Source organism: Symphalangus syndactylus, chromosome 2 (assembly GCF_028878055.3).
Source record: "Symphalangus syndactylus isolate Jambi chromosome 2, NHGRI_mSymSyn1-v2.1_pri, whole genome shotgun sequence".
Taxonomy (NCBI): domain Eukaryota; kingdom Metazoa; phylum Chordata; class Mammalia; order Primates; family Hylobatidae; genus Symphalangus; species Symphalangus syndactylus.
The window spans coordinates 38940978-38957845 of record NC_072424.2 but is presented as its reverse complement, the minus strand read 5'-3'; the positions used below and the strand labels follow the sequence as shown (position 1 = coordinate 38957845).

General features: G+C 41.2%; 2 protein-coding genes and 1 pseudogene across 4 annotated transcripts in view; 1 reads left to right on the top strand and 2 right to left on the bottom strand.

Annotated features, from left to right (window-relative positions):
• Positions 1-16868, top strand: part of ENTPD7 (ectonucleoside triphosphate diphosphohydrolase 7) — a 65708-nt gene that overhangs the window by 31750 nt on the left and 17090 nt on the right. For 2 of the 3 annotated variants that reach the window (XM_055252428.2, XM_055252443.2), the window contains 6 exons: positions 517-650; positions 5078-5244; positions 7603-7927; positions 10056-10141; positions 11600-11761; positions 13545-14800. In XM_055252428.2, the coding sequence (XP_055108403.1) occupies positions 517-650; positions 5078-5244; positions 7603-7927; positions 10056-10141; positions 11600-11761; positions 13545-13776 (1106 nt within the window). In that variant the 3' untranslated portion in view covers positions 13777-14800. Of the gene's footprint in view, positions 1-516; positions 651-5077; positions 5245-7602; positions 7928-10055; positions 10142-11599; positions 11762-13544; positions 14801-16868 lie in introns of those variants that run through there. The other variant, XM_055252434.2, reaches the window with a different exon arrangement.
• Positions 3413-16868, bottom strand: part of COX15 (cytochrome c oxidase assembly homolog COX15) — a 38295-nt gene continuing 24839 nt past the window's right edge. The window contains exon 9 of the mRNA XM_055252503.2: positions 3413-5663. Coding sequence (XP_055108478.1) covers positions 5598-5663 — 66 coding nt within the window. The 3' untranslated portion in view covers positions 3413-5597. The remainder of the gene's footprint in view (positions 5664-16868) is intronic.
• On the bottom strand, positions 6241-7068 carry LOC129467825 (receptor-binding cancer antigen expressed on SiSo cells-like; annotated as a pseudogene).

Below are 16868 nucleotides of genomic sequence, written 5' to 3'. Positions count from 1 at the left end.
TATCCTACTAGGGATACATAGTCAAAATGTCACGTTTAAGTAATTTGCAAGAATTATTCTTTGTGTAATAATACAGTTGATTCAGTTAGTATACTTCAGTTGATTCAGTTAGTATACTTGTTTGCTTTCTTTTTTTTATTTTGAGACAGGTTCTCTGTCACTGAGGCTAGAGTTTAGTGGTGAGATAATAGCTCACTGCAGCCTCAAACTCTTGGGCACAAATGATCCTCTGGCCTCAGCCTCCTGAGTAGCTGGGACTACAGGTGTGCACCACCATGCCCAGCTAATTAAAAAAAAAAATTTTTTTATAAGAGTATCTCACTATGTTGCCCAGGCTGGTCTTGAACTCCTCGGCTCACGTAATCCTCCCACCTTGGCCTCCCAGTGTGCTGGGATTAGAGGTGTGAGCCATGGCGCCTGTCTGCTTTCAAAGTTTTAAGGGATTGCTGTTTTGGGGGTTTGACTTAATTTTGTTTTTTAATTACTAGAGCCTTTTTGTTCTCTTATTTATTTCAGAATCAGATGCTGAGGCTACCCAGGAATTGGCAGCAGGACGAAGAAGGACAGTAGGGATACTGGATATGGGAGGAGCCTCTCTCCAAATTGCTTATGAAGTTCCTACCTCAACCTCTGTCCTTCCTGCAAAGCAGGTACTTTACCTTTTAGGGAAATTTAGTTGCTAGGAATGCTAGTATTTGAGAAGGAAGGGCACTGTCTTTGGACTTAGACCAACCTGCCTGGCTCTAAATATTTGTTCAGATACTTGCTAGCTTGCGTTATCTTGAGTAGGTTACCTCTCTGAGCCTCAGCTTCCTCCTGTGTGAAAAAGGGATAATAATAGTATCTACCTCATAAAGTTATGAGAATGAAATAATACCATGTTTGTAAAGCATTTAGCAAACTGTCCAGCATAAGTGTTCGATACATTTTAACAATTATAACTGTACTAGGTATCTCCTGCCACTGCTGAGGATAAACATGATAATGCATTTACATTCTGGAGCACAGTATTTGATACATATCTATTGTTCAATAAATGTTACTCCCTTTCCCCTTACTGATGATTCCATTCTGGGCCCTCTAATAATCCTTACCCCACTAGAATGTAAAGAATGTATTTTGAGGGAGAAGTTTCATCCTTCACAGACACTTTTTGTACACCCATTATGTACACCTATTATGTACACCCATTATGTGCAAGGAATAGACAATATTATGTACAAGGAATAGACATGTTAGTTACACTGTCCCTAAAAACTTATAATTTATCTGTCAGTGGAGACACCTTGTGATATCAGGGAGACTGTAGCAGTGCTTAACTTGATCTAAACCAGGGCTTCTCATCGTTGAGAAGGGATTATTATCGTTGTCATCAGGGGTTAACATGCATCATATGATATCTCTTGCCTCTACCAGATGTCGGTAACAATCCTCCCCCTTCCAGTTGTGACAATCAAAAGTGTCTCCAGACATTGCCAGATGTGTGGGGCAGGGTGGAAATTGCCCATCATTGAGACCATCTGGTTTAAACAGAGAGCTGTGGCAATATGGGGACTGGCAGGGCCAACTCGGTTTGCAAAGTTGAATGGGAGCCATTCTGGCTTCATGGAAGGTAAAGTTTTACCTGGGCCTTGGATGAGAGTAGGCTTTTTTTGCAGAGTGGAGGCTGAGGGAAGGCCACCTGCATGGAGGGAACACTATGTACAAAGGCACAGAAAAAGCAGCACAGAGGCCAGAATGTCCAGGGAATGACGAATAGCCTTTTGCAGTATAGGATTTTCAGGTGTGCTAGTAGTTAAGCCTGGGAAGATAAGATGGAGCTAAATCATGAGCAGTGTTGAGTGCTATCGTAGGGGGACTGGCTTTTATTTCCATAGATAGTGGAAAACCACCAAAGGTTTTTGAGTAAGGCAGTCACATGGGCCTCAGTTTCATTTATAAAATAATTAAACCGTGAAGGTCCTTCTCAGCTCTGAATTTTGTAATGATGTTAATTGTGTGACTGTGATCTGATCTGTTTTTTGTAGTGAAAGAATTTTTGTGTCAGTAGGAGAAAGAATATAGGTCACAGAACCTTGAGTGAGAAGTAATAAAGGGCTGAGTTAGACAAAGTAACTGGAAATGAAAGGGAGGGGACAGATTTCAGGGGATAGTTTGGAGTGAAAAACCAATGTAATTGAGCGATTGATTGTGGTAGTGTGAGTAGGGTGGGAGGATGGCCAGCAGTGCTGAGGATCTATCCTAGATAACCAGAAGACTGAGGAACCCAGTCACTGAGAGAAGAGCAACAGGGGTAAGGGCAGGGGTCATATTAAGCAAACAGTATTGTCCTGAGAGATCTGGATGAAAGCATCTATCTGGTCTTCTAGTTCAGAAGTTGTAAAACTAATGACTTCAATTTTGGGTATATTGAATTTAAGATACCCAAGGAACATATGTGTCAGAATATCCACAGGACTGTTGGAAATGTGAGTTTAGCAGTCAGCAGAGAATTTCATACTGGGGTTGGAAATGTGGGGGACTAACTAGGTTGTGATACTTCTTAGTCTATATTTGCTAGTATGTATTCAACAGGTAAAATGAAGGCATGGATCTGATACTAAGAAATAGGTGACAAGTGGGACTGGGGCTTCAAGTCTTAAAGAAATGACTTTTGTGTGTGTGCAGCTTTAGAAAGGAACACTGTTATGGAAAGCAACACTGGTACAGAATGCATACTTGCAAGCAACAAATTAGATTTACATATATCAGGCCGGGCACAGTGGCTGACGCCTGTAATCCCAGCACTTTAGGAAGCCGAGGCAGGTGGGTCACCTGAGGTCAGGAGTTTAGGACCAGTCTGGCCAACATGGTGAAACCCTGTCTCTACTAAAAATACAAAAATTAGCTGGGCAGGGTGGCAGGCACCTCTAATCCCTGCTACTCGGGAGGCTGAGGCAGGAGAATTGCTTGAACCTGGGAGGCAGAAGTTGCAGTGAGCCGAGATCGCACCACTGCACTCCAGCCTGGGTGACAGAGTGAGACCCCATCTCAAAAAAAAAAAAAAAAAAGTAATTACACACAGCAATATAATGGCTCTTCAAGATGAATCTTAGTGCTTGGTAAAAACGAAAGAAACTATGAGACAATGGCATTTAAAACATTTTAAATAATCCTGAATGCCTAATATATTTTTTTGTACAACTCACAAAGTTACGTACATTCACAAAGTTGTGCAGCCACCACTATTGAATTCCAGAACATTTCATCACCCCAAAAAGAAACCCTATATTCACTCCCCACTCATTTCCCATTAGCAGTCACTCCTCATTCTTTCCTCTCCCTACCCCTGACAACTATTCATCTACTTTCTCTCTCCAGTGGATTTGCCTATTCCGGATATTTTGTATAAATGAAATCATACAATATGTGGTGTTTTACGTCTGGCTTCTTTTATTTAGCAAAATGTTTTCAAGGTTCAGCCATCTTGTGGTATGGGTATTTCATTCCTTTTTATGGCTGAACAACATTCCATTGTATGACCAACCATGCTGTATTTTGTTTATCCATTTATCAGCTGATGAAAATTTCAGTGGTTTTCCCTTTTTGGCTATTATGCACAGTGCTGCTGTGAACATTCATATACACATTTTTCTACGTACGTAAGTGTTTTTTTTTTTGAGATGGGGTTTCGCTCTCGTCATTCAGGCTGGAGTGCCATGGCATGATCTCGGCTCACTGCAACCTCTGCCTCCCAGGTTCAAGAGATTCTCCTGCCTCAGCCTCCTGAGTAGCTGGGATTACAGGCACCCACCATCATGCCTGGCTAATTTTTGTATTTTTAGTAGAGACGGAGTTTCACCATGTTGGCCAGGCTTGTCTCGAACTCCTGGCCTCAAGTGATCGACCCTCCTTGGCCTCCCAAAGTGCTGGGATTATAGGCATGAGCCACCATGCCCAGCCCAGTTTTTGGATCTCTTGGTATATACCTTGGAGTGAAATTGCAGGGCACCATGGCATTTTCACAAATTAAAAAGAAAGACATTCAAAACAAGAATCCTCATTTTATAACAATACATATATACAAAAATTATACATAACACATTAGAATGGTTGCCTATGGCAGAGAGTGGGAATGAGAGTAAGTATGAAGATAAAAGGGAATAAATAAATAAAGTAAAAGAGAGGCTTTGCCATGATAATGTGGGATGAGCTGAGGAATATGATTAATTCAGCCTCTTCCCTTGAGGTTCAAGAAAAAAATATAGCACCTTTTCATTGGAGGTACAATAAAATTGAACTTTCCCAATCCCCAAACCTGTCACAAGGAACCTTAGAGCTTCTTGGATAATTTTAGAAAAGGCCACAGAACCAGGCACGGTGGCTCACGCCTGTCATCCCAGCACTTTGGGAGGCTGAGAAGGGCTGATCATGAGGTCAAGAAATCGAGAACATCCTGGCCAACATGGTGAAACCCGTCTCCACTAAAAATACAAAAGGTAGCTGGGCATGGTGGCATGTGCCTCTAGTCCTAGCTACTCAGGAGGCTGAGGCAGGAGAATAGGAGAATTGCTTGAACCCGGGAGGCGGAGGTTGCAGTGAGCCAAGAGCGTGCCACTGTACTCCAGCCTAGTGACACGGTGAGACTCTGTCTGAAAAAAAAAAAAAAAGAAAAGAAAAAGAAAAGGCCACAGAATAGATCTTATGATGATCCACAGAATTCCTTAAATTTATTTTTATTAAAGGATTTTTTCCTAACTATTGAAATAACACATTCCCATTGTGGGGAATTGGAAAATACAGAAAAATACATGTGAGAAAATGATATCTGTAGTAATTCTACCTCCTATATAACTACAGATAGTGTGTTGGGTTTCTAATTTCATATTTAGTTTTTAATTTAGTGTCTAATTTGTACCTTTTGGTGCAGTCTTGTCATTTTGTGTCTGTTTAAAATAATACTATGAGGATGAAAGAATGCTTAAGATGTTTTAAAGAGTAGTCATAGAAATGAAGCCTGGTGTATTAGCAATGTCATAGCTTTCTAGAAGGCAACCAAAACTAAAATTCCCTTTTTTCTCTTGGTATTGTATTATAGGAAGAAGCTGCCAAGATCCTACTGGCTGAGTTCAACCTGGGCTGTGATGTGCAACACACTGAACACGTATACAGGGTTTATGTCACAACTTTTCTGGGTTTCGGAGGCAACTTTGCCCGGCAGCGCTACGAAGACCTTGTTCTGAATGAAACTCTTAACAAAAACAGGTACATTTGACATGGGATCTGAGTTTCTGAAATATAATGTCAGGCTGCAGATATTAGGGAGAAATATTCACATCCTCCTAAGACAGATAAGTCCCTGCTTCCTCCTTCTTTCTGACTACCCCTGCCAGTGGGGTAGCATCTCTTAAAGACTTCTATTAGCAGTCCCACTCTGGGTGAGGGTACATTCTGATCTTTGTTATTAGGACTCATAAAGTACAGTAGCTTATTGTGATCTCTTGCTGTTTCCCATATTCAGACCTGACATCATGGGAAAAGGGAGATGAATTAAATTGCCAATTTAAAATGTACAATATATAGTGTAGCTGCTAGCAGTTCCTTCTGCATGGAAGTGTTCAAGACATGTTTGTTGAATTACAGTGCAGTTGCATCTTTTGTGGGAGTTCAGTTCTGTAGTATGTCTAAAAGATAAAAAGCAAGCGTGGTTAAAATTAACTTTTAAAATGGTCTCTCATCAAATTCAGAATAGTCAGTTTTTCCTTTAGCATTGGACAGATCACAGATTCTTCATTTGAGTACCAGATGAAGTAGTTAGACCATAATGTACAAACAGTGGTGGGATTTCTTGTTTCTTTTTTGTTTTTTAAGTCTGTAAAATTATTTATTTTATCATTAAGCACATTGAAGGAAAGCATAAGAGAAAGCAGAGTTCTTTTCCATCATTAAATTTAAACAAAATTTTGGAATGAAACCAGTGTAATTGGGTGATTGATTGTGGTGGTGTAGATAGGGCAGGGAGGATGGCCAGCAGTGCTGAGGGTCTAGCCTAGGTAACCAGAAGGGTGAGAAATCCAATCACTGAGAGAAGGACCACAGATGAAAGGGCAGGGCTGATATTAAGCAAACTACACCCTTACCTATGTATACTTAACCATTTAGCTACGAACACTAGCTTGAAGAGATACTGGTAGATCCCGTTTGTAATAATTTATCCACAGCAATCAATTATCTTATATTTACAGCATGTTGAAGAAAATATTGTCCCATAAGTCTTTTTTGTTTTTGTAAGTCTTAGTCTCTAGGAGTTCAAGGTGCTTTGGGAGAATCCTGGTGCCCTGGATGATTGACTAATGCATTAAAATCAAGTGGTGTGTTTGTATTCTGAAAAGTACTCCTAAATCTATACAAACATTGCTTGGGTTGAGGTGTTCAGATGTCTCCTACAGGCACTATGATGTTTGAAGATCATTTGTTGTGGAAGTTTCACACCAGTTTTGGTTTTCCTTCTTCATTAGCTGCTGTGCTTCCATTTTCTTCTTTTGTTGTTTTACTGCTTTCTTTTCTGTCTGCTGTTTTCTGCTGTCTCCAAACTACTTCTTGCCAGACTGCATCTTCTTCTTCCCATGCGTTGGTACTTTTTTGCCAAGTAGCTAAGTCACCTACTTCAGGTGATTGATGAGTAAAAGACATATCTTGTGTAGCTGCCAGTCTACTAACCTGTTTCCTGAGACGGCAAAATGATCATTGTCTCTTCTCAATAACAATTTTCTGAGTTTTCCTTACAGTTGGTATCACATCCTTAAAATAGTCGGTTCCAGTTATTGTAAAGTGTTCTGTTGTACTGCCTCATTCCATTCTCACCCTCGGTCTTTACACTTGTGGGTGCATCCTCATTCTAAGAAGTCTACTCTTCAACATCTGTCTGTTTAGGAACTGATGAATAATTAACTGCAACTGGCAAAGTTACTTGGACCCCAACTTAATTTCTGACCTTGGACAGATCTTCATACTTATCTTTTTGAGGAATGAGAATATGGTTGCTAGGCAAGTATAAACTCGAAATAACTGGAACTGTGTTACGGCCATGGTGGGAATCAAAGCTTTCCAGTCTTCTCCTCACTCAGAGACTCCAGGCTCTGCAGGTGGCTTCCTGGAGCTGTGCTCCATCACCATTGCCAGCCATTGCACATGGGCCACTGCCGTGGTCTGCTCTTCAGGAATCTCTCCCCACGGCCCTTCCCACCTCACCCCCTACCAGTTGTATTTTTAAACATTAGAACCACACTCCGCATGATAAGGTCCTTGCACTTTTAAGAGGTGTGTGGGAATGAAGACCAGATGGAGAACAGCAGATTCACATCTCCAGTTTCACTACAGACTAGGAAATACACATGTTGACTAAAACGTCGAACAGAATTGATCACCATATTCCTCTTTTTTTTCTAAATTTAACTTGCTGAAGTTAAATGTTTATGTGATGAAATTGCACTCCATCCTCTTTTCTAGGGATATCATGAAAACCAGTAGCAAGATATTTCTGATGCACATTGTATTTCTTAGACTAGGTTGAATACAGACATGACATGTTTTTTTGTTTGTTTGTTTTTGTCATTGTGGCAGATTGCTGGGTCAGAAGACAGGTCTGAGTCCCGACAATCCATTTCTGGATCCCTGCCTGCCAGTGGGACTCACAGATGTGGTGGAGAGGAACAGCCAAGTCTTGCATGTCCGAGGAAGAGGAGACTGGGTGTCTTGTGGGGCAATGCTGAACCCCCTGCTGGCTCGCTCCAACACCAGCCAGGCCTCACTCAATGGCATCTATCAATCGCCTATTGACTTCAACAACAGCGAGTTCTACGGCTTCTCTGAGTTTTTTTATTGTACAGAGGATGTGTTGCGCATTGGTGGCCGCTACCATGGGCCAACATTTGCCAAGGCTGCTCAGGTAAATTATTAATGATAAACATGGCTTATGCTGGCAGCAGCCATTTATTGAATGCCTCACTCTGTGCCAGGTGCTGTGCAAAGGGCTTTGCATACAGAATCTCACTTGTTCTTTGCAGGAGCCCTTTGAACTCTCATTTTACAGATAAGGAAGTGGACTCAGAGAACTTAAGGATCTAGCTATGCTGTACTGCCTTCTAATTAACTAAATTTAGTTTCCATGGATGTCATATCACCCAAATTATTACCCAGGTGTAAAATTTTTGTGTTGGCTAATGGTTTTTCTTCCAACTTTCCAATAGTCTTGTTTAATGTTTATGCCCAAGAAATGTCACCTCCAGTATTTTTCCTCTTGCTAGCTATTCTCTGTTGTAATGTGCTTTTGGAGATGATATCACCCAGAGGGCAAGTCCATCTTTCTTTTGGTTTGAGGTGTTAAGAGGCAGAGCGGTATGGGGTCCCTGGGAATATTAGATGTTGTAAAAAACAATGATGATGGAAGTTTGTTTAGATTTAAAACAGAGGAGTAAAAATTCACTTTGAGCATATATAGGACTTAAGCATCATATAAGTTTAAATCATTGGTACCTGGACAGATGAAAGTTTAGCCAGCTTTCTGTCATTTTCTGCTTAATTTAGGGCCATCTCTTTGAATTGTTGCGTATCTCTATCTTTTTCATCAGAGAAACTAATGGGAGAATCTGTCCTCATATTTCTTTTTTTTTTTTTTCTTGAGATGGGGTCTCACTCTGTAGCCTAGGCTAGAGTGCAGTGGCACAATCTTAGCTCATGGCAACCTCTGCTTTCTGGGTTCAAGTGATTCTCCTGCCTCAGCCTCCCGAGTAGCTGGGATTACAGATGCCCACCACCATGCCTGGCTAATTTTTGTTATTTTTAATAGAGATGGGGTTTTGCCAAGTTAGCCAGGCTGGTCTGGAACTCCTGGCCTCAGGTGATCTGCCCGCCTTGGCCTCCCAAAGTGCTGAGATTACAGGCGTGAGTCACCGCACCCAGCCTCTCCTCATATTTCCCTCCCTCCCTCCCTTCCTTCCTTCTTCCCTGCCTACCTTTCTCTTTCTTTCTTACAATTCTCTAGGGTTCTCTTAGTGTAAGGCTTCCAGCAGAATAATATCTGCAGTATCTGTACTATTCTGTTCCCAAAAGACAGTCCTTAAGAAATACTGTGGGACACCTGGTTTGTATTTGCTCCTTTCTCTCCAGCCTCCAGGAAGACCTTCATGTTCCCTTTTTTTCTGGAGCCCAGAGCTCCCTAACTATCCATGGCCTGACTCTTTCTCTTATCTCAAAACTTCTTCAAATTCTATTCCCTTGAACACCAAAAGGCTCAAGTTACTGCTTGCCAACATTGCTAGTGGCTTAACATGTTATCTTTTCCAGGTAAAAGAGCGATTTTTTTCCCTTACCTTTTTAACTTTGACTCAAATGTTATCTTCCCAGAGCCACTTTCTGGGACCACTCTATCCAAAATGACAACGCTCCCCATATTACCTGTTGCCCTTCCCTGCTTTATTTTTCCCTGAGCATTTATGTTATCCAGCATACCGTGTGTGTGTGTGTGTGTTTATTGCCTGTCTCCTACCACTAGAATGTAAGCTTCCTGAGGACAGGAATTTTTGTCTGTTTTATTTACTGCATGATTCCCTGGCATCTAGAACAGCACCTGGCACATAGCAGACATTCAGTAAATGTTAGTTTACTGAACAAATCAAAAGGAATGATTATTTTGGTGAGAATTATAACACCAAGGGAGGCCAATGACAGGTTTCTAACCATCCTCTTCCATCTGCTCTCCCTGCTCATGTCAGTCCTACATGGAGTAGAATGAAGCTATCTTTGGCTTTTGATGTTACTATTTGTTAGTCCTAACCTCAGCCCCTCTGAAGCCTAAGAGGCTCAGAAGCCACATCAGGCTGGCTTGGTGCTAGACATGGGATGATGGGAATAAACAGGGGTATGGCGCAGTGTTTAGTGAATGAATATGTCATTTCTGTTTTCCTTTGTCAGCTGGTAGCCCACAAGTAACTTTAGAAATGGAACAGCTGTGACTGTGGGGAAGGTAGAGAGTTTGCCTCCAAATTCATGTTGCACTATTTCTGTGGTTGATCCAGGATTACTGTGGCATGGCTTGGTCGGTACTAACTCAGAGATTCAAGAATGGCCTCTTTTCATCACATGCAGATGAGCATCGACTCAAGTAAGTTACTTCCCTTTCCTCCTTAGATGTGGCCTTAAAATCTAGATGGCAGATTATAATGGAGAGAGAGTGAGCAATAATGCAGATTAGATTTCATGTTGAGGGAGCATTTGATTATTCCAGATTTGATTTTCTGAGGGATAGGGGCCAAAATAGTGAGCCTATTATAGCAAAGCCAGAAGAAATCAGTGGTTACCAAACAGAGTTCTCATCAAGTGATTTGACAACAAAAGTGATTTTTTTTTTTTTTTGAGACAGGGTCTCACTTTGTCGCCCAGGCTGGAGTGCAGTGGCACGATCTTAGCTCACTGCAACCTCCGCCTCCTGGGTTCCAGCAATTCTCCTGCCTCAGTCCCCCAAGTAGCTGGGACTGTAGGCACGTGCCACCATGCCTGGCCAATTTTTGTATTTTTTTGTAGAGATGGGGTTTCGCAATGTTGCCAGGCTGGTCTTGAACTCCTGAGCTCAAGTGATCCACCTGCCTCGCCCTCCCAGAGTGCTAGGATTACAGGTATGAGCCACAGGGCCCGGCCAAAAGTGATTTTTTTTTTTTTAACTTTGTATTATAGATAATATCAAACATATAGAAAAGTAGAGAGAATAGCAACATAAACCCTCATGTAACTATCACAGTTTCAACAAATAACATTTTGCCAGTATGGTTCATTGGTCCTTTCATTTTTAAATGTTTTAGTTAAAAATTGTTTAACATTGCCGGGCATGGTGGCTCACGCCTGTAATCCCAGCACTTTGGGAGGCTGAAGTGGGTGGATCACCTGAGTTCAGGAGTTCAAGACCAGCCTGGCCAACATGGCGAAACCCCGTCTCCACTAAAAATACAAAAATTAGCGGGGTTTGGTGGCAGGTGCCTGTAATCCCAGCTACTGGAGAGGCTGAGGCAGGGAGAATTGCTTGAACCCAGGAGGTGGAGGTTGTCGTGAGCCGAGATTGCGCCACTGCACTCCAGCCTGGGTGACAGAGTGAGACTCTGTCTCAAAAAAAAAAAAAAAATTGTTTAACATGAACAAAACTAGAATAGTGTAATCAACTCCTATGTACCTGTCACCCTGCTTTCCTACTAACAGTTATCAACTCCTGGCCCATCTTGTTTTTATCTGTTTTCCCATCCACAATCCCCCTCTTACCACAACTGGGTCGTTTTGAAGCAAATCCCAAACATCATATAATTACATTTGTAGATGTTTTAATATGTTCTCTGAAGATAGGGACTCTTAAAAAAAAGAAAAAGAAAAACACAGCCACAGTATCATTATTGCCTTTATGGTAAACACAAGATAAGTAGGCTGACTTAGAAATAACTCACTTAGAGGTGAGGAAGGTGAAGCGGGAGGAGGTAGGTCTTTTAATAACTGGTGGGAATACGTAGTGGCTTATTGCAAAGGAAAGTATTAGAATTCTTTTCTCTTTTTTTAAAATTTAATTATTTTTGTCACACAGATATCAGTGTTTTAAATCGGCTTGGATGTACCAAGTCTTACATGAAGGATTCCACTTTCCCTATGACTACCCAAACCTGCGGACAGCCCAGCTGGTGTATGACCGGGAGGTTCAGTGGACGCTGGGAGCCATTCTATATAAAACACGATTCTTACCACTCAGGTAAAGTAAGACTGACCAGTCTGGTATCTTGAGCTCAGAGGATATCAGTTGATGCCTCAGAATTGGTTTCTTTCTTTTTTTGTTTTTTAAACCAGCTTAGAATAGGTCTTAAGTGACCTTCCTCCCTACCCCCTCACAAAAACAAACTCCTTTACTTCCATGTGAGCCACCGTTACTAGCAAGCATGCTTGAACAGAAAGAAGGTTGAGCATTACTGGTCTGGAGTCTCAGCTTTGCTGTTTCAGAAATCCAGCTTTATTTGTTTACTCACAACAAACCAGTCTTCAGGACTGAGCTCTTACTAATCACTTCCAAGATACTGACAAGCTAAAATGTCATTCTTGGGTTACGCTGGAAAACACATCTGACTAAAGAACAGGGTTAGGATGTCTAGAGCAATCTTTCATAACGTAGGGAGGCACTCCAGACATTGTGTCATTGACTTAGAAGGCTTTTTGGTGGGTCAGAATTAGAATAAAGGACGTGAGATGTTTTTAATGGGGCTACTTTCATCAAACTCTGGTAGCCTGATGCCTTACCTTTATGTACTATAAGATATTTGGGACAACTTTTAGGTACTCTGTACCCTGGACTATTTCAGATAAACTCAGATGAATTTTCTATCTTTGATGTCTGTTCCTCTAAACTCAATACCATCAGGAGCCAGGCAGGTGATAGAAGTGAGGGAAGCGGGCTAGGTGGGGGTTGCCCACAACTGGAGCATGTATCCCAGTTAACGGGCTGGTTACCATCACGCACAAGCGCTGTCCCAGCATTTGCCAGTTCTCATCTGTCCAGGGAAGTCAGAAATCCATATTTTTTATGAAGTCTTTCAGTTTAGAGATTTGCATTCTAGAAGAACACTGCAGGTCAAACCAGGCAAAACTAGATCTGGATCTGGACCGCTGAAGAGTGGCTTCTGTTCTGGCCAGGTGGACTATTACACTTCGTTTTCATATCACCTTATTTTTATCAGACTGTAATACAGTTGATCAGGTAACAGCTTTATTTAGATATATCCTAGATCCTAAGGAAACACAGTACCTTTATTTTTTATTATTTTTTTGAGACAGGGTCTTGCTCTGTTGCCTAGGCTGAGTGTGGTGGCAGTGCCGTGTTCACAGCACACTGCAACCTTGAACTTCTGGGCTCAAGTGATTCTCCTGCCTCAGCCTTCTGAGTAGCTGGGAGTACAGGTGCTCGCCACCATGCCAAGCTAATTTTTTAATTTTTCTTTTGCAGAGATGAGGTCTTGTTATGTTGACCAGGCTGGTTTTGAACTCCTGGCTTCAAGCAATTCTCCTGGCCTGGCCTCCCAAAGTGCTTTGATTACAGGCATGTGCCACTGCACTTGGCTGCACAGCAACTTTAAAAAAAGGATTTAGACACACTCTGATTTATTTATTGGATTCAGGGGATACCCTACTCTCATTAGTACTGTATTTATAAACCATATTTTAAGACTTATGTTACAGGTGATCAATCTAGCCTTTCTGTTCATTTTTTGGGCTTCAATTTCAAAGGTCTTCGTTCCCATCTTGGCTTAGATTCTGGAGGGTGTAAGCCTGGAGGTCCCTTCTGGAGGCCGTGGGAAGGAAGACACAGAAGTGCTTCTGGGGCGGGGGATGTTCTTCAGCTTTGCCTGCTCTGTAGAGCTGGTGTCATAAAATGTTTATGTGGATGGAATAAATGTGGTAACACTACTGGGCCTTTCAAATCAGTAAATGTCTCCCTCTGAAACTTAACAGTTTTTTCCACCTACAAATTCTTAATTCTTCCCTAGGGATCTTCGGCAGGAAGGTGTCCGACAAGCCCATGGTAGCTGGTTCCGTCTCTCCTTTGTATACAACCACTATCTCTTCTTTGCCTGTATCCTGGTGGTGCTACTGGCCATTGTCCTATACCTTCTGCGGCTACGCCGAATTCACCACCGAGAAACACGAGCCTCAGCTCCGTTGGACTTGCTGTGGCTTGAAGAGGTGGTGCCCATGATGGGAGTACAGGTGGGGCCGTGAGGCTGGACCAGGACTAGAGAAGCCTGAGCACCACCGAGTTGCTGCTCATTGAATTCCTCCCCTTTCTTATATGGCCTCAGATGCTGTGATGCCTGACCTTGTGGATATTTGCCCTTGGAATTTCTACTTTACTTTCTACCATTAATTCCTTCTCAATACCCAGGTCTTCTCTGAGAGAAGCTATAATTTAATCTGTGAGGAACTAAATGACAGGGATTGGTGCTAATACGGGGGACCAAGCTTTGTCCAAGTGAAGCAGGCTTCGACTCCTTCTGAGAGGTCTGGTGTGTTCCTGGAATCTCACCTTTTATTCCCTTGCTAAAGCATGAAGTTTGGCATTTGGCACACTGGAAGCCTGGTTGAAATGAAACTTGTAGCATCTGATACAAAGCCAGAGACATTCTAGCAAGTGCAGCAGCCCCTTCTTTCTCTGTAACAGAGATATCATTTATGTGGAGATCCACAGCCTTTAACAGGGATCCAAGATCTTTGCAGTTCAATGGACCACATAGGAATTTCCAGGCACCAAAATGATATAACTTCCTTGCTTACTTGACAAAGAAGCCATTATGGGTGTGATCCAAGATCCCTGTCATAGTGTTGATGATGTTAGTACATGATTTTAAAGGTTAGAACCCTTTCTAAATGAATGGTCTGTGGAAGATGTTAGTATCTTATCTGATGCCTGGTATGATCAGGATAGAAAATTTTTCCATTTTTATGTGCCTCACAGGCTGTTTGGGCATTAATTTTGCTTATTGAGCCTTAAGTGTGTTAGTAGGATGGAGAAACTGTGATGGGGACTGGGAACCTGGATTTGTCTGATTTTAGGTCACTGTTCCCTAGGCCTGTTTTTGTGAGCCCTTAAACAGGAAGATACAAAAAGAGTTCTTTCATTTCACTGCTAAAATCAGTATGTAGTTTGGGGAATGTATTTGGGTTGTTTTTAAAGAAAAGGGGAACAGAATCAGGAGAGTGGGCAAAGGCAATAAAATCAAAGTTCTTATTAATTATTTCTGAGAAATAGAAGTTTCTCAATTTCTGACTCTTGGAATGTCTGAAAGGGAGCAAATTCTAAACTTTGGAATAGATCAATCTGTTAATAAGCCATCTGGCAACTTTCAGAACCTCTATTAAGAGACTGCTCAGTCACAAACAGCACTTCCATTAATGAAGCGAGAGGAAAAGCCATAATAATTACATCTTCACCCACCCTTCCAGAGCTTTGCTTCTCCTCCACATTTAGCCATTAAATTGCATGAGGATTTCTCTTCATCAGGGTCCGCATGGAATCTTTCTTATATTTTACCCTTTCCTACATGTAGCCTTTAATGTCCTGTCCACGAATATGCTCCCAGGGCCGGGAGCATTTTCTTTTCTTTTTGTCACCTTTGATTTCTGGGATTAGATTAATAGGGGAAAAAGTCCCTGGCTTTAAAGAAAACAAAAGTAGAATTCTTCAAAAATAAATTTCATACTGGGAACAGAAAGGAATTAAATGCTTCATAAAACAGGGAAAAAGAAATTAAGATCATCCTAGAAATAAACTAAGATAAAAATAAATATATTGACCCTTGGTTGGTGGATAAAAAGATAACCAGTCTTGTATTGTTTTAAAATTAGATAAACATGGATTAAACATGCAAAGACTCTGTTCCTTTTTTTTTTTTTTTTTTCTTGGAGACAGGGCCTCACGCTGTCACCCAGGCTGGAGTGCAGTTGTGCAATATCATGGCCGCTGCAGCCTCAACCTCCTGAGCTCAAGCAGTCCTCCCAACTCAGACTCCAGAGTAGCTGGGACTACAGGTGTGCACCACCACACTCAGCTAATTTTTTATTTTATATTTTTAGAGATGGAGGCTATGTTGTCCAGGCTGGTCTCAAACTCTTGGGCTCAAGCAATCCTCCCGCCTCAGCCTCCCAAAGTGCTGGGATTACAGGCATGAGCTACTGCACCTGGCCTCTGTTTCCTTTGGAAATCTCTTACCTTTCATTAGGGTTTTTTTCATAGCAATTTCTTTCGGCTTTTAAGACTTCTACATTGCTTTAATTTTCTATTATCTGTGCTCCATGAACCTTATGAATGCTGCTTAAAAATAATGTCAAAATATGTTTTAGCTAGCCATTGCCTACTCAGGTAACATTTTCTTTTGCCCTCATCTTGGTTTCCATATACTATCTTTGGTTTTTTTGTGAGATCTAATCAATGATCTAGTCAGAAGCTACTTAACTGGCTAACAGTGATCATATTCATGAGCTAAAAATGAACTTGAAACAGGGAAGTAGTGATTGGTCCAATTTGAAAGCTCTTATTAGTATTCTTCATCCTGGCTGTAATAATAGCCATTATTTGTTAAGCCTTTGTTATGTACCAGACACTCTTAAGGATTTTATGTGTATTATTCAAATTGTTATTACTCTGTTCTTTTTATAGTTGAGAATCTCAGGATACCTACATTTATCACTTTTTCAATATATATGTATTTCTTATTCTTATTTTGTCTTGGAGTGTTTAATGTGTTATTTCCTGTTCATTACTTTAATATTATGGGATCTAGGCTTGTCTTTATTACCATGAGCAAGGTCTCCAGGAGTTCCACAGTACTGAAGGAAAATTTTATCATATCCCTCAGAAGAACTGAATATTTATTGTTGGTATTGGCTCCTTTGTTTATTCTGTTCTCCCAATTAATAGATTTTAAATGAAATCTCATTAGCTAGAAACAAAAGCCATTTACTCCTTGCTGAGGGCCAATTACTTAAATATATTTCTTCCTTATAATAAAATAATTTGCTTCTAGGAGCAGAAATCTATCTTGCCATACCCTTTGGTTTTTAAAGATTTCTCTTCTATTTGCATTTCTGCACTTTGGTGGTTCTCCCATGAAGATAATTATGGTGTCATAAAATTCACATTCCACTGGTTCCTTTGAATCTTACGAACCACTCTTGTTAACAGAGACAATGAACCTGAACTGTTTTAGTACTCTTGTTATTACTGAGACAGGTCGCAAATGTCAAAATAGGAGTCCGTGGCTTATAGTGATGCTTTTTAGTCTTGTGATAGCACAATCCATCACTTTCCCCAAAAT